General features: G+C 29.4%; 3 protein-coding genes across 8 annotated transcripts; 1 reads left to right on the top strand and 2 right to left on the bottom strand.

Moving 5' to 3' along the window:
* Window positions 1-90: 90 nt before the first annotated feature.
* LOC119601191 (protein TRC8 homolog) lies at window positions 91-8,525 on the top strand. 5 transcript variants are annotated; one of them, XM_037951967.1, is made up of 8 exons: window positions 91-403; window positions 671-1,351; window positions 4,673-5,243; window positions 5,305-5,845; window positions 5,921-6,095; window positions 7,520-7,701; window positions 7,765-7,959; window positions 8,037-8,507. In XM_037951967.1, exons 2-8 carry the CDS (start codon window positions 913-915, stop codon window positions 8,298-8,300), a joined length of 2,367 nt encoding a protein of 788 aa, XP_037807895.1. In that variant the 5' UTR covers window positions 91-403; window positions 671-912; the 3' UTR covers window positions 8,301-8,507. The 5 variants fall into 5 exon arrangements, with proteins under 5 accessions (XP_037807895.1, XP_037807892.1, XP_037807890.1 ...); XM_037951964.1 differs by having other exon boundaries at window positions 112-403; window positions 7,505-7,701; window positions 8,037-8,504; XM_037951965.1 differs by having other exon boundaries at window positions 113-358; window positions 7,505-7,701; window positions 8,037-8,504.
* Window positions 8,526-8,593: 68 nt separating this feature from the next.
* Window positions 8,594-15,005, bottom strand: LOC119601192 (F-box/LRR-repeat protein fbxl-1). 2 transcript variants are annotated; one of them, XM_037951969.1, is made up of 8 exons: window positions 14,730-15,005; window positions 13,320-13,646; window positions 10,954-11,278; window positions 10,271-10,889; window positions 10,038-10,205; window positions 9,873-9,980; window positions 9,572-9,667; window positions 8,594-9,499 (listed from the first exon to the last, which is right to left on the bottom strand). In XM_037951969.1, exons 2-8 carry the CDS (start codon window positions 13,404-13,406, stop codon window positions 9,364-9,366), a joined length of 1,539 nt encoding a protein of 512 aa, XP_037807897.1. In that variant the 5' UTR covers window positions 13,407-13,646; window positions 14,730-15,005; the 3' UTR covers window positions 8,594-9,363. The 2 variants fall into 2 exon arrangements, with proteins under 2 accessions (XP_037807897.1, XP_037807896.1); XM_037951968.1 differs by lacking the exons at window positions 13,320-13,646; window positions 14,730-15,005 and adding an exon at window positions 12,730-13,035.
* On the bottom strand, window positions 13,420-19,811 carry LOC119601190. Its single transcript, XM_037951961.1, has 9 exons — window positions 19,397-19,811; window positions 18,350-19,291; window positions 18,084-18,287; window positions 17,893-18,028; window positions 17,601-17,831; window positions 17,323-17,524; window positions 16,914-16,989; window positions 14,730-16,847; window positions 13,420-13,646 (listed from the first exon to the last, which is right to left on the bottom strand). The coding sequence occupies exons 1-8, from the start codon at window positions 19,643-19,645 to the stop codon at window positions 15,903-15,905; spliced, it is 2,985 nt and encodes a 994-aa protein (XP_037807889.1). The 5' UTR covers window positions 19,646-19,811; the 3' UTR covers window positions 13,420-13,646; window positions 14,730-15,902.
* Window positions 19,812-20,417: the final 606 nt, after the last annotated feature.

The raw sequence follows: 20,417 nt of genomic DNA on the forward strand, positions 1-20,417 counted from the left end.
TAACGGTTTCTCTTCAAGGTGAATTACTTTTTATTCACCACGAACTAAAATACAACCCTATTCCAATTTGACATTCTTTTATGTTATGACATTCCACCGAACAAATTGCAAAAATAACAAGAAGAAATAGAAGAAAATTTTCTTTTAGCAATTTTGTCAAGAAAAAGAAAAATCGCAAACAATACGAAACGAAATCATTTCAATTAGCAGCATTAAATTTTTTGTCTAACACTTAAATTACGGCTTAATTAAATTCTTAATCATTAGAAACTAAAAACGATTTTATCAGTGCAAAAAAATTAACTAAAAAACAGAAAAAAGAAAGCGAACGAAACTGACGACAACGAGACGAGAAAAAGTAAAATAAAAAAGTGTAAAGTTCGCTGAAGGTTGCGCTGGCAAGGTGTTTTCGTTTTTTACATTTTTTTTATTATTTGTGATTTTGTCAGCACAAACAAGTGAAACAAAAATATAGAAAAAACAGCCATTTATTTATTTCCCCATTTGTAACATTGTTCATTTATTTGTGTAAAGTTATTTAAAACCGGAATAAATTACTGCAGGAATTCCTACAACAAAAAACGACTAAAATTACAAAAAATTTGCTACAATTTTCATTCCTCCTCCTTGTTTTAAGTCTAATATTAAAAGATTTCTTAACTTTTAATAGCGCACTTGCATTATTCAGAATAAATAAAGAGACCTTGAAGAACAATCTCTGGCGAAAAGAAAATTAAAAAAATAAAATATTTTTTATACGGAAATTTCTGAAGTAAATGTGTTGAAAGTCCAGAAATTACTGACGTGTTGTTACACAAATAGGAAAAAAATTAAAATCGCAAAAAGAAGTTGAAATTTTTTTATTAAACAGAGGCGACCACAGCATTTAGCTTTAAATAATTAAAAAATAAAATGTCCATACGTACCAAAGTTCTCGGCATGGTAGATGTCATGATGCGTGTGCCACCCATACTGGTGATTGATGAAATATTGAAAATTGGCATGGGCCTACCCAGCAGATCATACCAAACAGCCAACAGTGTTGATGCCGGGGGCGGTGTTAGTCCAACAACTGAAACCGACGCATTTTCAACTGATAACCTGCTCAACAATAACACCGAGGCTTCAGCTGTCACAGCTGTCTCGAGTGTAGCCTACAATGTTCTGAATAATGTCACAAATATCACAAATGCCACTTTGGAACAGACGATAGATAATGCAACGGCTGCTGCCACTGCCGGAGGCATACTGAGTAGTTCCTTTGGTAATATCTTGGAAGATTTGACCAAAGATATTTATTTGTCGGATCTGCTGTCAATAACATCAGTTAAAATTATTATTTGTATATTGGGTAAGTTAAGAAAGTGAAGAAATTCAAAAAAAAAATACTAAATACAAATACCTATAAAAACAAACAAAATTTGCATAAAATAAGAAAAAATAATAGAATAAAAAACACCTTTGTATACAGAACTTAAAAGAATGATTTAATTTGTTATTTATTGTCATTGTCATTGTATTGTATAACCTAGTAAAATAATATCAGAAAGCGAATTGTATTTCGATACTCCACAGTCGTGAATTATAGGAATTTACCTTTATTCCCTTATATGGAAGATTTAGTCCTGTACTGATTGCTATTCAGTTATCTTCAATTTCATAGTAAAGTCTTCAATACTTCAATAGGAAATTCAGAATTTTTGAAATGTAACTAAAATGCGGAGAAAGTAAAAATTTTATTTAAATTAAAATGAAAAATATACATATGTATACCTATCTACATCTGAGGACATTTTTAAAATCTCTTCTTTAAAATTAATTAAAGAAATACTAAAATTATATATAATATTCAAAGCCGGTTTACTCATAGCAATATTTTTGGGATATCTTAGTCTTGCATTACATTCCTTACAAATATTTTTATTATTTTTGTAATTAACCTCATATTTGTAAATGAAATATTTACTTCATATTATAGACTTTATTATCTATATGTTCATAAATTGTGTGAAATAATTATATAATTTTAATTTTCATATTGTTAATAACAATATCATGAATGCTGGAGTAATTTGTAGACAAAGATGTTGATAATAGAATTATAATATTCAATAAATAATATTTTGTAAAAAGTTCAATGATTTCATGATGCTATTAAAATTACCTACACGTAAACATATTGAACTTAAAAGCTAGAAAAAATTTTAAAAATTATATTTTTTATATAAGTCTAATTATTTTCTTCTTGAAACCATAAACTAATACTTTAATAGACCTGAAAAACTACAACATTATTTCGTTTTATTATTGTACATTGTAGTTTCATAGTTGTCCCCTTTTTCATTACTTATCATATGTTAATTTGTTTTTATTTTTTGTTGTTGTTTCTTTTCTAGCGCAATTAAATATTATGCCAAGTTTATTCTAACAGTTTTGTATATGTTTATGTTTTTCGCGTTTTGCAAAATAATTGTAAATTTATTCATAATATTTTTTGTTTTGTTTTAAGTATTTCTGTCAAATCTTAGTTCTTCTCTAAATTTTGGTTTTTGTTGTAGTTGTTTTTAAATTATATTTCACTGTTTTCGATTTTAAAACAACACTTATTTTTTGGTCAGTTTGTTATTAATTCACTCATATACTTAAAACTAATGATGACTCAACAGTAATTTCTTCTTTTTTATTATATTTATAAATATTGTTTTATGGGATATTTTTACTAAACGAAATGCTATGTGTTATTTATATGGAATATTACTTTATTGTTACTTCCTTTTTGAATGCATTTTATTTATCCCTCAGTCGCTATAATAATAATTTACGGGATATTAAAGAATCAGATTTTCTACCCAATAGACATTTACAATACTTTTATAGCACAATTTACTGTACCAATGGTTTTTGTTTTCTAATCATTTGTGATCGTCTATAGACTAGACTGTAGACTAAATTATAGACATTGCTATAGACTAGCCTAGACTATAGAGTAGACTATAGAGTAGACTATAGAGTAGACTATAGAGTAGACTATAGAGTAGACTATAGACTAGACTATAGACTAGACTATAGAGTAGACTATAGACTAGACTATAGAATAGACTATAGACTAGACTATAGACTAGAATATAGACTAAACTATAGACTAGACTATAGACTAGAGTATAGACTAAACTATGGACTAAACTATAGACTAGACTATAGACTAGACTATAAACTAAACTATAGACTACACTATAGACTAGACTATAGACTAAACTATAGAGTAGACTATAGACTAGACTATAGACTAGACTATAGACTAGACTATAGACTAGACTATAGACTAGACTAGACTATAGACTAGACTATAGACTAGACTATAGACTAGACTATAGACTAGACTATAGACTAGACTATAGACTAGACTATAGACTAGAGTATAGACTAGACTATAGACTAGACTATAGACTAGACTATAGACTAGACTATAGACTAGACTATAGACTAGACTATAGACTATAGACTAGACTATAGACTAGACTATAGACTAGACTATAGACTAGACTATAGACTAGACTATAGACTAGACTATAGACTAGACTATAGACTAGACTATAGACTAGACTATAGACTAGACTATAGACTAGACTATAGACTAGACTATAGACTAGACTATAGACTAGACTATAGACTAGACTATAGACTAGACTATAGACTAGACTATAGATTATAGACTATAGACTAGACTATAGACTAGACTATAGACTAGACTATAGACTAGACTATAGACTAGACCATAGGCTAGACTATAGACTAGACTATAGACTAGACTATAGACTAGACTATAGACTAGACTATAGACTAGACTATAGACTAGACTATAGACTAGACTATAGACTAGACTATAGACTAGACTATAGACTAGACTATAGACTAGACTATAGACTAGAATATAAAGTAGACTATAGACTATAGACTAGACTATAGACTAGACTATAGACTACACTATAGACTAGACTATAGACTAGACTATAGACTAGACTATAGACTAGACTATAGACTAGACTATAGACTAGACTATAGACTAGACTATAGACTAGACTATAGACTAGACTATAGACTAGACTATAGACTAGACTATAGACTAGACTATAGACTAGACTATAGACTAGACTATAGACTAGACTATAGACTAGACTATAGACTAGACTATATACTAGACTATAGATTAGACTATAGATTAGACTATAGACTAGACTATAGACTAGACTATAGACTAGACTATAGACTAGAATATAGACTACACTATATAATATTATATACTAGACCAGGGTCAGTACGTGGACAAAATTTGGTCTTTAGCCGACTGTTTAAGTAACTTGACTAAAGGTGAAACCAAAGGACAAATAAGACTAAAGACATCTAATAAATGATTAATACCAAATGCCTTATTTGAAAAAAGACTTTTTGCGGCAATTGTAATTGGTTGAGTTTCGTAATGCATCAAGAAGTTTCCAATGTCATGCAAACTTGTTTTAAAGAAATGTATTCTTAATTAAGTTTTCAAATAACATCTTTGAAATAATCATTAGAGAAAAATAATTATAAAGGAAAATATACTTATTTTACTTAAATTTATGTTTAAAGAAATATTCACATAATTAGTTTTCTTTAATTGTTTTCCCCCCTGTAGGTCTTTTATGTGCTGCTTGTATATTTATGCTCTGGACAAGACACTTGGTTATGGTTTATATGTTTGTGATATCTCTCGGTTTAACTTTCCTCTCTCACTGGTCGAATGTTTCGGCGTTGGCGATACTCGAGAAAAGTCCGTGCATACTGGAAGATATATTATCTATGAACACGACACGTCTAATGGATACGGGTAATGTGGCAGCATCTCTGCTGCCGCACTTGGTGGCACAATGGTTTATGGGTATGCTGTTCGCTTACATACACTTGGGTCCTCGTTACGAGTTACTGCAAAAATCGATGCCTTTTATATTTGCTAGTCCCATTATTTTGGCCACTTTGCCATTAAAAACCAAAATGATCAAATATTTGCCCATCGTAGCTGATGCCGTGCCATTAGTGTTGACGAAAATCACTGTGATGAGTTGTAGCATGGAAGCGGGTAAAACCGTGTACAATGGCTATCAATATGCCATGAATTTTGTTAGTAATTTCGGTTTATCGGCTTTGATTGAGAACGAGTGGCAGCGACTAAATGTGCCCAGTGTTTTAAGAGTTTTCTGGACCATAAGGTATAAAATCATAAAAACATATTTTCTATTTTAGTAATTCAAAATGTTTGTGTAATTTTAGAATTTCTCAAGAATTTGTCTCCATGCTGTTAAATGATAGTGTTAGTACTCTAAACTTATTGCCCACCATGCAAAAGTTACTGGTCGATGGTTGTGAAACATTAACAGCGGTTTTGGGCATGACTTCGGTGATTTCGGTTATTTGCCACTATATAGGAAAAGTCTTTCAATGGTATCTCTTGACTTTTGACAACGATGAGGAGAAGTCGTTGGGCACTGTTTCAGCTGTTCTATTTTATATATTGGCTTTGCAAACCGGTCTAACATCTCTCTCGCCAGATAAACGTTTTGTACGTCTGTGTCGTAATCTGTGCCTTTTAACAACTGCTCTATTACACTTTTTGCACAATATTGTTTCGCCTATACTGATGTCATTGAGTGCGGCCCGCAATCCATCGCGCAAACGACATTTTCGTGCCTTAACTGTGTGCGCTTTTCTAGTCATTGCGCCTCTCTGTCTGTTGAAAACGTTATGGAGTAGACATTCGCCCTCAACATGGTTATTGGCCGTAACAGCATTTTCTGTAGAGGTTGTGGTGAAGGTAAGTGCTCAATGACAAATATTAAGTAAAATCTCAAGTTGTCATATTTGTCTTGATTCATGTTTTCCTTTAAAGGTTTTGGTTTCATTGGCTACTTACACTTTATTCTTACTGGATGCTCGCCGTCAAACATTCTGGGAAAAATTAGATGACTATTTGTATTATGTGCGTGCTTTTGGCAATTCCGTTGAATTCTGTTTTGGCATTTTGCTCTTCTTCAATGGTGCTTGGATTTTAGTTTTTGAATCCGGTAAGTTGAATTTTTAATTATTATTTTTCTTCTAAGATTTTATGTTCATTTTGTAGTTATAAAATTTTCATGACATCGCAAATTTTTGTAATTATTTATTATACGGATCATTATTTTATCATACAAAAGCTACATTGTAGTTAAAGTTTTAGTTTTTAACTGTAAATACTTATTTATTTAAGAGAGTGCGTGCGCTAGTATGAATGCTAAGTATGAATGTGTTAATTTCGTTAAAAATTGGCTTAAAACTTTTCGATCTATAATGTTTTTTTCTTCCACCTTACTTGAGTTGTCTTTAAGCACACTTTACTTTTCTATTGAATTTCATTGAATTAACCTTCATCGAAGGATAGAGGATAATAGATTAGTGTTAAGTTGTTTTCATTAATCAATATGTATTCATTTTGAACTTTAAATATCAACTACATAATCTATTCTTAAAAACTAAATAGTTTCAGACAATCATGTTGCAAAAAAAAAAACAAAGTATGTATAAGACCATCATCATGTTTCATCAGTTTGAAGGTAAAAAAGGTAGTTTATTTACAGTGCGTTTCATATGGTAATTATTTTTTTATAAACTTTTATTTGGTATAAAATTTAGTAAAATATTTCATATTTTGCATAACAGCATCTAAAAAAATAGTTTTTTTCCATAACTCTTATAACAAAGAGATGTTATTTCCCTACTTTTTTACAAAATCTTTAACAAAAAAGTTTATTGCAAAAGTATTTTTAAAGCTTTTATGATTTGATGTGTTCGTTAGACTGCCCATTTTTACACTATTTAAATTTTTTAGGAATTTTCAGAGATAACTAAGTGGTAACGCCGAATTCAAAAGCACTTGGGTAAAAAATATATTGAATTCATTAGTTAAATTATCATATTAGAAGTCAAAGACTTACTATTATAATGAAAAGAAAACTACAATACAGTATTTTAAAAATTCATCTAAGATTAGCTTTGTTCAAGGTCATAACATACATATATGTATATGTACGTACATATGTATAAGAAAAAACAGCTCATTTCTAAGTTTCATTGTGAGTTTTGTCCATTGGCTAATACAACATTATGCAGCGTACTGTAAATAATTAAATCATCCCTACCAACTTTTAAACACAATCCCTAAAACCTACTCCCATCACATATAACCTTCATTATCATTACCCATAATTCTGTTCTTCATATTCCCAAATTTCAAACGTCTTTTATTTCATTTCAATATTATCTCCTACACCATACGTTGTCGTTCTATCCACACAACTATTCTATTCTCCCTTCCACCACAACATATCCAACAAAAAACAATTTCTCTATTTTTAAACAAAACAAACAAAAAAACAAATTGCGTGTGCATGTAAAATTTTTATTTGGTTGATTGGTACCGTATAATATAACTTGATAGCACAAAATGCTACAGGAGGCGCCATACGAGCCATAATGATGTGTATCCATGCGTACTTTAATATTTGGTGTGAGGCCCGTTCTGGATGGTCGGTCTTTATGAAGAGAAGATCAGCTGTACATAAAATATCCGCACTGCCCGAAGCAACACCGGCCCAATTGCAAGCCTTCGATGATGTTTGTGCTATTTGCTATCAGGTATGTTCATACAAGAATAAATTTAATTTGGATTATTAGTTAAGAAAGAGATTTGTTTTGCAGGAAATGTATTCAGCAAAAATTACAAGATGTCGCCATTATTTCCATGGAGTTTGTTTGCGTAAATGGTTGTATGTTCAAGACAGATGTCCTTTATGTCACGAAATTATGATGTATACCGATAAAACTGATGAAGCCGAAGAAGAGGTGCGTCAACAGCAAGAACAAAATGTTCCTTTACAGAACAGTAATAGAGAGGTAAGTTTTCAAAGTCGGATAAATGAAAAACTATTTTATTATAAACACAAATTTGTTTTTTTTTTTTCTTTATTCAGGACAATGCCATTGAAAATAGAAATCGTTCCTCCGACGATACTAGTTCGTCATCATCAGCTGGTAGCAGTAATAGTTTTAATAGTAATAATTCTGGTATTGCCAGCAGTAGTTTTATTGCAGCTAACGTAGTTGCTACTTCGTCAAATGCCACCACTACATCTACGACTTCAACAACAGCAGCCGCTGTTGCTACCGCTACGGCTGCGGCTAGTAATACCACGCATAGTTTTCGGTTTTCACCTGATCTTGATGTACAGGATTAACTATAATTTAAACACTCTAGTGTACTTATATGTATAAATTGAAACAAAAAACACAAAAAATTTAACCCTAAAAAGCATATTTTTAAGATTTATTATAATGCATACTTATTATGATTTTGTGCTATTAGACACAATTTTATAAATATTGGTTTATTATTTTAATTACTATTATTACATCATCACTTTCCTCTATTCCCCCACCTCCTCATCAAAAAAAAAAAAAAATAAATAAACGGAATTTACAAATATTATTAAAACAAAATAATTTTAAAGAAAATTTAAAACAAAAACACTTTAGAGCTTTATTTCAAAATAAGTTAATTTTATTAAAAACATAATGAGTTTCTAAACAGCATTCTTTAAAAGACACTTTTAACATTTAATAACACTAAAGGCAGCTGGATTTTTAGAAAATATTTAAAACAAAAATTGTATTTCTCTCATCTCTCCACAAACCCTGCCCCCCAACTTCTATTGTAATTGTGTTGTATGGTTTAAAAACAATTAAAATATAATTAATTTAAATAATAAACTAAAATATAAATAAAATTATTATTAAAAACAAAATAACAAAGAAAATATTGTGAAGTCTGATCATGATGAAATCTTAAGCAGAACATAAACAAACAACATTAGCAATGTATATTTTTTAATCAATTACACAAAAATAACAAAATAAAATATAAAAAAAACATAGAAATAAAAGCTAAATTTAAACAAAGTATATCGAGTAGAGATGTAACCAGAACAGCGTAAAAGTTTTAGAAATAATTTTGTAAAACGAAGTAATATAAACACGAATACATCCCGTATTACAACTACATTTCATCAACCCCTCTCCCTGCTCTCAATAGACTCACAAACAAATCCCAATCAACTAACGGAAACAAGTAAATTCATATTATTGTAAAAAATATATAAGGATGGAAATATTAAAAAATAATGAATTATTATTAAAAACAAACAAAAAAAAAATTAATAAATTCGTTTAATTTCTCTATATAATTGTCATTTAGCAAGTAGTTTTTGCTATTTCGTTAAATTCTTTTTTTGTTCGATATGATTAATTAAAGATCAAATCATTGTAATTACTGAGTAAATGATATGGTGAAACACGGCAACAGGTGGTGGTGCGTACTACAGTTACACGATCAGCACGTTCAAAGTTGGCCTTAACCGTTTCATAATAACGACCATCACTGTGAAGGGAGGAAGGTGGATAATTCAGTTAATTTTACATTTTCATTAGAACTAAAATACTCGAAACTTACCTCAAGACCATGCAACGCAATTTCAAACATTTCACACGCAATAAATCAATGGCCTTTTGACTTTTGTCCGAAAAACGTAAGTTATCAGGATCCCATCTGTAATGCAAACGAATTTTATATATTTTACATTTTTCACTTTTTTAGTTCTTTTCAATTTTAATAAAAAACCCAACATTCTCTTGGGATATTAACAAAATTATAGTTTTACTTCTTCTGAAGAATTTTACTTTTGATCAATATAATTCTTTATTTTTTTGGATTTAAAAATCGAAATCGTATAATGTAAAAAAAATTTACTTACCTCAATTCCAAACGCTCCAAATTACCACAGCTGGAAGCAATCGTGTCCATCAACTGATCAACATGAATATTGACACCCAGTTTTTCAGCAGTACCCATAACAATAATCCTATTTTAATAAACAATGTGATTAAAACTTCAATTAAACTTCCATAGTTCTACGTACTTGGCATTAGATAAAACCGGCAAGACACTCATCCATAATTGATCGGTAATATGAGGCATACCAGAAAGGCAACAGGCGGCCAATTGCTGGCCATGACGTGTTAAAAACTTTTGTAAAGCATCATCTGTAATATTATCCGAAGAGTCCAAATCCAAAGAAATTAAAGATCTAAAAACAGAAAACGAAACATTTAAAATAAAATTAAAATATCCAATTTATTAATTGTCACCCACCTAGTCATGCCCGATTCCATCCATTGTTTCAAAACGGTATCATTAAAACCATTAATTTGACCAGCTGATAAAAATTTCAAATTAGGTATACGTGTCAACATGTCCACCAAACACTCAGTGGACAAATCTGTGGCAGTAATATCCAGTTCCTGTAAAGCGCACTTATCCCAATCAGCCTGCATAACAAACTCCGATTTCAAGCTAGTGCCATTCATTAGCAAACAGGTCAAACGTTTAGAACGTTGTATCAAAGTTTTCAAAGTGGAACCAGTAACTTTATTGCAGAAATTTACCGCCAAACATTCCAGTTGAATACAATTGGAACTGAAAGCATCAATATGAGAATCATCAATGAAATTAATGCCATACAAATTGATGACACGCAAATTAGGAGTGGCCGACTTCAGCTTGTGAACATTGATAACTTCATAAATTTCCTCTTCCTCCTCCTCACACTTCTCATAGGTACCAATCAAGTGCAACACCTCTAGACCATTGATGAAATTGTAAATTTTACGCATGAAACCTTCCATAAAGATGACTTCTGACAGACAAATGCACATGTAACGCAACTTGGTGGGAAAAGCTTGCATTTCACTGAAATCATGAAGTTGCATGGCTGAAAGAAAAGTAAGTTTGAATAGTTTTTCTTCTTAAAAATAGTAATTTTGTATGTAACTAACCAGTGGAGAAATCCAAAAGCATATGTGTCAAGTTGGGACATTTGGATGACAGTTCATGCAGTACAGTATGTGTAATCAATTCGATGGGTAATTCTATATAGCGTAGAGTGGGACCAAAACGCACCGAAATCAGCGAAAGTAAAGATTCCAATGAACCCACATGCAAACCAGAAATTTCTGGTCTTAAGGAGACATTTTTCCATAGTTGAGTATCGTAGGCAATTTTACGCCAACGACGACATACTCTGGCCAAACGACATATTTCACGATGTGAGAGATACGAAAAGATTTGCAGAATTACTTTATCCGGTAATTTTTCAATTGTCTAAAATGTTTAGGGAAGAATTTTTATTACTAACTTGAAATTATAGTTTAAAAAAACCTTTAGAGGAATTGGGCTTGTACAGCGTATTTAAGTTCAAAACTACTTATATTTGCTGAACTTTATTCAAACCAATTTTCGCAAGAATATATTAAACAGATTTTAGTTGAATGAGATAAAATATGTTTTAGATCTTCTTGAGATTTTAATTGGGTTTGATTAGGTTATCCTTCGCTGAGTTTAGTTGTCATCAGTTCATCTTTTAAAGTAATAACTTATGATAACTGCCTGTTCATTGTTATTGTTCTAAATAGAGTTAGTATATTTTTTAACACAAAAAAGTAATCAGACGCTGAAAGCCCCGGATTTAGTTTGACTAGGCAATATATTTATGATATTGAAAGTACATTTATTCAGCCATATTCTGCATTTCGATTACGTTTCCGCATTCAGTTACGCTACGATCGAAAATTAGTATTCCAACAAAAAAGGAATCGTAAGAAAAAGAAGAAGCAATTCCATTTTATTTCAATGTTTTACGATTGTATGTTTTCTACATTACGATCGTAACAACGTTTTTGTAAGTTGTTATTTTAGTGACGGAGCTTCAAATCGATATGCAGAATACCAAAGTTGCCAAACAGAGAAAATTCCGATTCGAATTAAAATGCAGAATAGGGGTGATTATATATTTTGTTCCAATAAGCTTAACTTTAAACTCCTTCATTGCGCGCTTAAACTTGCAAATAAAATTAACTAATTGAGTATTCCAAAAACAGCTTTCGAGAATTAATTTTAATTTAATCGCTAATCTTTCACCTAAAGATTGGCCCTAAAAATACCACCAAATTATAGTTTTCAACAGATTAAAAGAATTTTAATTTGAAGATTGAGACCAGCAGAAACAATTTTTTTAAGTATCTATTGAATAGTTCTAAATTAACTGCAGGTTTAAAAGAATATTTTGTATTTAATTAAAGAAGAATTTTGTTTAACGAAAATCATGTTCTACTAGGATCTAGTTTTGAGGACCGATTTACTATTAAACAATTAAATTTGTATATAATTTTCAAAATATTTACTCAACTATAATAATTTTCCTTAATTCTAACCAAAATTTGTGAATTTGAAATAAAAATTATGTTTTTGTTTCTTGTTTTGTTTTCTTGTTCAATATTTCTACATGCGGGTGTCATTCGAAATGTATGCTCCATAAACACTTTTTTTGCTTTATTCTAAATATAGACTACCGAAAAAGACAATTTAGAAAATAATATACTAGAATTTCTAATAAAATTTTGAAAGTAAATTTATAATTACCAAAAAACATTCTTAAAAATTGTTAAAAACAGACTTTTAAATTAGTTTAAAGTTTTTGAAATTTATAGTAATTATTTTTTTAATATTAAACTTGACACACTTATCTTATTTTCTTTCGTTAAAAAAGCACATACCGTATCTGCGAAGGGGCTACGCAATGTACCATCCGATAGATACACCTGTGAAGCTTCTACAGCTAATTGACCCCAAATATCTGTGGATAAATCCATTGCGTTTTTAATAATTTAACGGGATTTTAAAGATTTTAATCTATTTCGAAAAAAGTTCAATATTTTCTTTTCTTTTTGATACGTATAAAATTCTTATGTAAAACGTATTGTTTCAATGAGTATTCAACCGAACCGAACGCATTTAATACTAAGGCACTATTACTATAAGGAATCTCCAAAATACTTTGACTAACTGTGAGAATTTTTAAATTTTCTAAATTTAGTTGTACACCAAGAGCATAAGTGTTTTCAGAAAAAGAAGAGCAAACAAAGAACAAGAGATTTTATGTATCTTTCTAGCTGTTAATTACAAACAGCTGTGTATTGTTATTTTTCAAAATTTTGTATTGAATTAAAAATTTGTTTTGTTTAGAATATTGTACAAAGTAAAACAATAGAAACGGAATAAAACTTTAAAAAGAGAAAAAACTAAAAGAAAATTAAATATTTAACAAAAAAAAGATTTTGTTTACAAGTAAAATTATAATACTCACTAGTTTCTCTTTCGATTGTATATTTATGTCATCTCTTCCTATGGCCGATGAAGAGGTTTGTGCTGCCAAAACATTCCAATTATCCATGTTTTGTTTTTAGTTTTTTTTTCAAATGGAAATCAATTAAATAAATGAAATTTGTTTGGTAGATTTGTTTAATTGATAAAGAATTTGTAAATATTTTAGGCCAAGACACATACGCCAAACATTTACTTTTCCTAAATTGTGGTGTTGCAGGTGCTGTACATTCACAATAACAGTTGTTGGTTTTGAAATTGCTTTGAATTTTTTCTTTTTCGTAAAGCAAAGTGTATTTTGGATAACAACCTATAAAAGGGATTTAAGAAAAGTCTATTTTGCAAATTATTCTCATAAAAATTTTTATTGACTTTGGACTTCAATTGTTAAATTCTTATAAGAATAAGATAAAAAGTACAATTTCAGATTGTTTTGAATTAATTTCAAAGTTTTTTTCCTTTTTGTGTTTTCTCATTGTTTTATCAAAACTTTGAATATAATTCTCAATTTATATTGCACTAAATTCTCTTAGAATATACACAATTAGTTTTGTTTTTTTTTTTTAATAAACTTTTCTTTAGTACAACTAAACATACTAACTACATACAGATTAATGGAAAGTTTTTCTTGTCATAAGGCTAAAACGAATATTATGTACCTTTCACTATTAGTATGAAAGTTATTTACACAATTATGTAAAATATAAGAAACAAATTTAATTTTGATTTTTTTCTATTCTTTTTCACAATAAGGACAAAACTTAAGTTTTAAAATTTTGAATTTTTCCTTACAAAATTTTTCGAAATTTCAAAATGTTACACACCAAATAATAAATTTAAATTATGTAGTTGAATAATAACATACTAGTAGTGAAAGTTACAAAAACAAGAAGCGTTTTCTTTCATTCATTCTACACATGCTGCTGCAAACAAAAAAAAGAATAAAATAAAATGCAAGTCATAATTTTGGCATCAAGGGGTTTAAAATAGAAAAAAAGTTTTGTTATTTTTTTAAATATTTACCCATTTTTGTTTAATTTATAATAAAACAATTATTAATATTTGTTAAAGAAATATTAGTTAGTTTTTCATAGAAATTTATTATTTTGTAATAATTTGTTTTAAGCACAGTTTCTACTTAATTTCAAAACTTAATATTGAGATTAATAAGTATTATTATCAGCTTTAGAATATATTTTTTATAAATTCTTGTTTAATTTTGAATTAATAGCTTTTAGTTATTAACAATATTTGTTTATTTGTTGTTTAAATAAATTTGCATTTTGTTGCCTTAATTTGTTGCTAAAAATATATTTTTTCAAGGGTCTCTTTCTCTGTCTTAAAAGAAATTTTCAATTTCTTAAATATTTTAAGATATTTATTTTTTAACTACCTTGATTTTTTGTTTAAATAATATTTAAGTTTATAGTTATTTTTGTAATTATTATTAATTTTGTTTCACTTCTTTTATATTAAAAAAAACTAATTGGTTTTTTTATATTTCTAGGCCTTGCATAAGTTATTTTCTTTATATTTTATCTAGCCGGACGTTTTTGGTTTTTGATTTTTTTCCTTATGATGGAGGTGATGATGTGTACCTCACTGCAATACCCGCACAACTGAGTTTATTTTCATTTTTGGCAAAATAAAATAAATATTTCCGTTGTAAAGCGTTATAAGTACATCATGTACTTATGCATAGTTTCATTTCATTAACATCATCTATCCATCCAATCTACAACATCATGTACAACGCCGTCGTCGAAAAACAAATAAACATTTCAAAAAGAGAGCATTTCTTTTGTGTTTTTTATGAAACTTTTTCAAACAACTTTTTATTGAAATTTTTGTTGAATTTTTCTGAGTTTTCTTATGAGAGAACATTTGATGAAAGTTAATTAACTTTTTAGGAGTAATTTAAGGTAAAAATTTAGTTTTTATTTTTCTTATTCTTTGTGTACTCTCTAAATACAGCTAATATTTGTAATTGTACCTACAGGTATGTTAAAGATTTGAATGTCGTAATGGATTTCATTCGATTTCAAGAATTTATTTTATAAAAATGTAATAAAACTTTAGAAATTAAGTTAAATTATAGACAACACAAGAGTTTTCCTTTCATGAGTGCATAGTACCTAGAAGTCCATGATCTCTAAACTTAAGAGTTAATCAGACTTAACTAAACAGAATCAGTCACTTGATTACTAGTTTTTCACAAAAACATTTTGTTAATATCTCAGTCACCCTGCAAAAATGTTTCGATTCCATAATGGATTTAGATTTTAAAGTTATCTTCAAGTCCTATTAAAACGATCTTTTAGCATTAATTCATTTTTTCAAATAACGACATAATTCTGTTTAGGTTTTAAATCCAAATATGAATTTTCCCACAAAATTTTGAATCCCCGGTTTATTACAATTACTATATAAATATTATTCAGCCAAAATAAAAAAAAAATCCAAAAATATTTTTGAAAATAATAAATTTAAAAAAAAAATCATCAATTAAACCTAAAAATCACATTAAAAAATAATTTAAATAAAATATATAATAAAAAAAATCTATTTAAAAACCATTACGACATCTAGCCAAAACAGCTTCAATAATCATTTGAAACCATTCAGCTGAATATGTTGAATAATCGGCGGTTCTAAATAAATTAACTTTAGCTTCGGTAGTCAATGATGAACACAAATAATAGTTAATCGACATTTCAGTCAATTCCACATGATAGTTTTTCATCGACCATTCCAAAACACTCAAACAATTCGATTCATCCAGTTGTGAAATTAATAGTTGTAAAACAAATTGTTCCATCTCGGGTATAATATAAATGCGTGACATTTCAAAAGCTTCCAAGAGAGCATAGTATTTATCAGCTGGTGGTATGTTCATTTTTAAATTTTTCGATTGACGCACAATGAGATTGAGAAAATAAAGTAGACCACTAACGGTGTAGGTGCGCAAGTGTATCTCACCCTCATTACCTTCACGAAAATCACTATTTAACATTGTATTGAATACTTCACTGGTGGAGCAGAGTAAAGCCTTGTTAAAGGCTACCGCTACTGTCTCTGATTCGCTATTGTCTTCGGTTTCGTTTGGATCGTGTACCAAAAAACGCATATCGCATGACTCATGTAAAGGTTGACCAGCATCCTTTTCTATGAATATGTCATATTCATCTAGACGTTTGTCAGCCGCCGTCTGTGGTATATCAATGCCCAAGGTGAAGCGTGACATGCAAGTTAGCGAATCAACTGCTTCGGCTGTAAATTCATCTTGTTTGGCACTTAATATTATATTAAGTAAAACCGAGAGGGCATTGCCATCGTTTAGGAATTGATATAGCAGTGGTTTACTTTTGATAATGTAGGCTACAGTAATGGCGGCTCTTTTCTGTGATACAATATCCTCACAACGCAGTAATCGAGCCAATTCTTCTTTGCCATAATTACATTCACCCACGGATGTTAAGGTGTCTAAGAATCCAAATCCATCTTTGGCCATCTGAAAAGAAAAAAAAAAAACGTTTTTATTATTTTAGTATAAAATTTTGTGGTGAGATGTACAAACCTCTTTGATTTTTGTTAATTGGAACAATTGGTGACATATGCCCTGTTTAATGACTTGACCAAAAAATTGACTTTCCCTAAAAGAAAATTTAGGCAAAAGTAAATGGTTTATTTATTTTTGAATAAATACTAAAAATTAAAATTTTTTTTTGTGAAAATTTAATTTTTTTGTTGTAAAAAATTTATTTTTTTTTTAATTTGATTTTTAATAAAAAAATTTAATTTTTTATACAAAATTTTTAAAGATTTTTTTTTTTCGAAAAAATCGAATTATTTTGAAATTTAAAATTTTTAGGGAAAATTTAAATTTTTGTGAAAAATTGATTTTAATCAATGATTTAATTTTTATGAAAAACTATTTTTTTAGTGAAATTAATAAAATGATAAACGGAAATTTTGTTCGTACTTACAATAAAATATTGGTAAGAGATCCAGCAAAGTCTAAATTAATACCAAACATATTAATGGCTTTAATAAGGGTTTTCATGGTTTCGGGTTTCCCCAAGTCTAAACTCTTCTTGACCAAACAAGTTACACGAAATATTAAATTATCTATTATATCTATAGTATTGTGAGGCAAATTACTAGTTGGTGGCAATTTTAAAGCAGCATCTTAAAAGAAAGAAAATAAACACCAAATATAAATATAGAAATTCTTTAACATAAAAGTCCCAAATCATCAACAGACCTTGACTTATTTCTTCATCATCTTCTTTATCCAGTAAAATATTATCTTCAATGGGTTCAGATCTGGCAGCAACATCCAGTAGATTCATTATTATGGTATGATCATTACAATTGGCATTTGGATTGCTGTACAAATAGCTGCTAGTATCTCTCTTATTATCATTCTCATTCTGCTCCTCTTCTTCCTCTTCATCGTCACTGCATACGGGAGAATAAGATTCTTCATCGGATTCTAACAGTAAAAACATTTTTATAAAATTTTTTGTCTCTGTACTAATTAGTAACATTATTACCATTTGTTTGATATACATTTCCACCCACTGGTGACATGCTGCGAGAACTACAAGGACTAGATGGAGCATTGTATGATCTAGGCGAACTGCTGGGTGAATCACAGTCCAAATAGATTTCTTCTTTTACCTTAGGAAACTATTTATAAATTAAATTCAATAATTTCCATTTATAAAACATTTTGTATATTCACCTTGCATTTGGTTTCTTTAACTATTTCCGGCAGTTTACGTTTTTTAGAAGTTTGCAATTTTTCCTCACGTTTCTTTTTATAGTATTCATCATCGCTAGCTAAATACAAATCAAGTTCTTTGATTAGAACATTGATTAAGCCTTCGCGTAACATCAGATCCATGCTCATGTTGTCATATTGGAAATTGATTAAGACATTTAAGATCTAAGAAAATAAATTTAAACTGAAATTTAACTTGAATTCAATTTTTTAAAATCTTAACTTACCGCTGATTTCTCTGGCTGGGAATTAGATTCCTTACACATCGCTATAAGTTTTCTTAAGGCTCCAGACCTTCGTATTTTAGAACGATTACAGGCATCCGTCGATAGTATACTTATAATATTGATACAATGTCGGCTTTCACTTTCATTGGGAGCTGCCTCCATATCACTTGACACCAATAATTCACAAGCAGCCAGAATAGCATCAGCAGAACTTAAAATGTAAAAAGCTCCCGTATTTTTCGAAAGATTTGATAAGATTTTTAAGGCTACACTTCTGTGTTTATTCTTTTCATCGGTTACAAAATAAACAATTGGAGCAAATGTACAATTGGCTCGATTCAGCGAATCCCATATGGGTACTCCTATCTGCAGCTCTGAAATGGCCAGTAAACACTTTAGGATTTCACATACTAGATCTAAGGCTACTCTTTCCTTGGGCATAACATAAGCATTAGAATTACGAGTGGTATTTTTCAAAACTTCATGATCAAATATATCACTGCGTACACCTTCCAAATTACGGGCCACCTCTTCGAAATATTTCTCACGGTGCTGATTACGTTTCAATCCCACTTTTAAAGGAGCCTGGGCATCATTTAGCAGTTTTTCCTCGACCACGTAATCATTATTTTTCATTACCGAGGCCAAAATACGTAAAATTGTGGCTAAACCAGAAGCCTGCAGAAAATTCTTCACAAACTGGGGATTTGTCAATAGGAAACGGCAAGCTCGGAATGCCATCATACGTGTCTGAACATCCGAGGTATCCTCTATTATGCGTACCAAAGATTGTGCAATTACTGGACAATGATTGGACACCAATTGATTTGCATCCACTTTGGCCAAATTGCCCAACAAACGACAAGCACGACATTGTATCACTGGATTAGGTATCGATTTTAGTATGGTAGCCAAAGGTATGGCAATTTTACTTTCCAAAGCCTATAAAATTACATAAATTTTACACAATTACAAAAACACGCACACAAAAACATATTTTACGGTTGATGTCATGTAATTCAATTCAATTTTTTCTGTCGCACTAACCTCTTTACAACTGATTTCATCGGTACAACAATTGCCCATGATACTCAAAGCCACTTCCAATATTTGCTCATGTGGTTTACTTAGAAAACGTACCATGGGTGAGACACCCCCTGCTTCCCGAAACAATAAAATTCCATCTTTATCTTTGACCACATCTGTACGCAATTTTACCAGACCCTTAACAATCACCGATTTATCAGTTGAGGTCTTTATTACGGTTAAAATATTTTCCACCAATTGGCGATTCATTTTCGCAGCAACTTTTAATTCAACTCATTTATTTTCTTCGGAACATAAATTCGTTAAAATAAAAACAAATCTAGCGAAAAAATTTACTTTGTTTAATGCAAAAAAAATGTTTAAATGTTTTTGTAATTTTTTTGACAGTTTCACTTTGTGGTGCTGTTTCGTTAGCGAATGTTATTTTTGTGGTGTTGCTTTTGGGGACTTGTTCGTTAGTTTTTATTGTGCTGCCATATTGTTTGTAGAAGAGTTCCAGCGATTTTTGGGGGCGCATATTTATTTGAAATTCGTAATTTTTCAAATATCGTAAAAATTCTCAAATGGTAATTTTTCAAATATCGTAAATTTTTCGTATATTTTAAAAATTCTCAAATATCGTAAAAATTCTCAAATATCGTAAATTTTCAAATATCGTAGTAAGTTTTTCAAATGTCGTTCATATATTTTAAATATCGTAAAAATTCATTCTCAAATACCGTAAATTTTTCAAATATCGTAAATTTTCCAAATATTGTACATTTTCAAAATTCTTAAATATCGTAAATTTTTAAAGTATCGTAAATATTTCAAATATCGTAAATTTTTCAAATATCGTAAATTTTCAATTATAGTAAATTTTTAAAATATCGTAAATTTTTCATATATCGTAATTTTGAAATATCGTAAATTTTACAAATATCGTACATTTTTAAATATCGTAAAAATTCTCAAATATAGTAAATTTTGCAAATATCGTAAATTTTTCAATTATCGTAAATTTTCAAATATCGTAAATTTT

Source organism: Lucilia sericata, unplaced genomic scaffold (genome assembly GCF_015586225.1).
Source record: "Lucilia sericata isolate MDLA Ls3-8-SP2 unplaced genomic scaffold, ASM1558622v1 Contig000147F_arrow, whole genome shotgun sequence".
In the NCBI taxonomy this organism is placed as follows: domain Eukaryota; kingdom Metazoa; phylum Arthropoda; class Insecta; order Diptera; family Calliphoridae; genus Lucilia; species Lucilia sericata.

Excerpts from the sequence above, each read along its gene's own strand:
- LOC119601191 (XM_037951962.1), top strand. The coding sequence starts at position 913 with ATGTCCATACGTACCAAAGTTCTCGGCATGGTAGATGTCATGATGCGT. Across the intron at positions 1,352-4,672 it reads AATTATTATTTGTATATTGG|GTCTTTTATGTGCTGCTTGT; the intron begins GTAAGTTAAGAA and ends TCCCCCCTGTAG. Across the intron at positions 7,960-8,036 it reads TACAGAACAGTAATAGAGAG|GACAATGCCATTGAAAATAG; the intron begins GTAAGTTTTCAA and ends TTCTTTATTCAG.
- LOC119601192 (XM_037951968.1), bottom strand. The coding sequence starts at position 12,825 with ATGGATTTATCCACAGATATTTGGGGTCAATTAGCTGTAGAAGCTTCA. Across the intron at positions 9,668-9,872 it reads TTGGAGCGTTTGGAATTGAG|ATGGGATCCTGATAACTTAC; the intron begins GTAAGTAAATTT and ends TTTGCATTACAG. Across the intron at positions 9,500-9,571 it reads TTGCGTTGCATGGTCTTGAG|TGATGGTCGTTATTATGAAA; the intron begins GTAAGTTTCGAG and ends CTCCCTTCACAG.
- LOC119601190 (XM_037951961.1), bottom strand. The coding sequence starts at position 19,645 with ATGAATCGCCAATTGGTGGAAAATATTTTAACCGTAATAAAGACCTCA. Across the intron at positions 17,525-17,600 it reads TGATGAAGAAATAAGTCAAG|ATGCTGCTTTAAAATTGCCA; the intron begins GTCTGTTGATGA and ends CTTTCTTTTAAG. Across the intron at positions 16,990-17,322 it reads TCTCTTACCAATATTTTATT|GGAAAGTCAATTTTTTGGTC; the intron begins GTAAGTACGAAC and ends ATTTTCTTTTAG.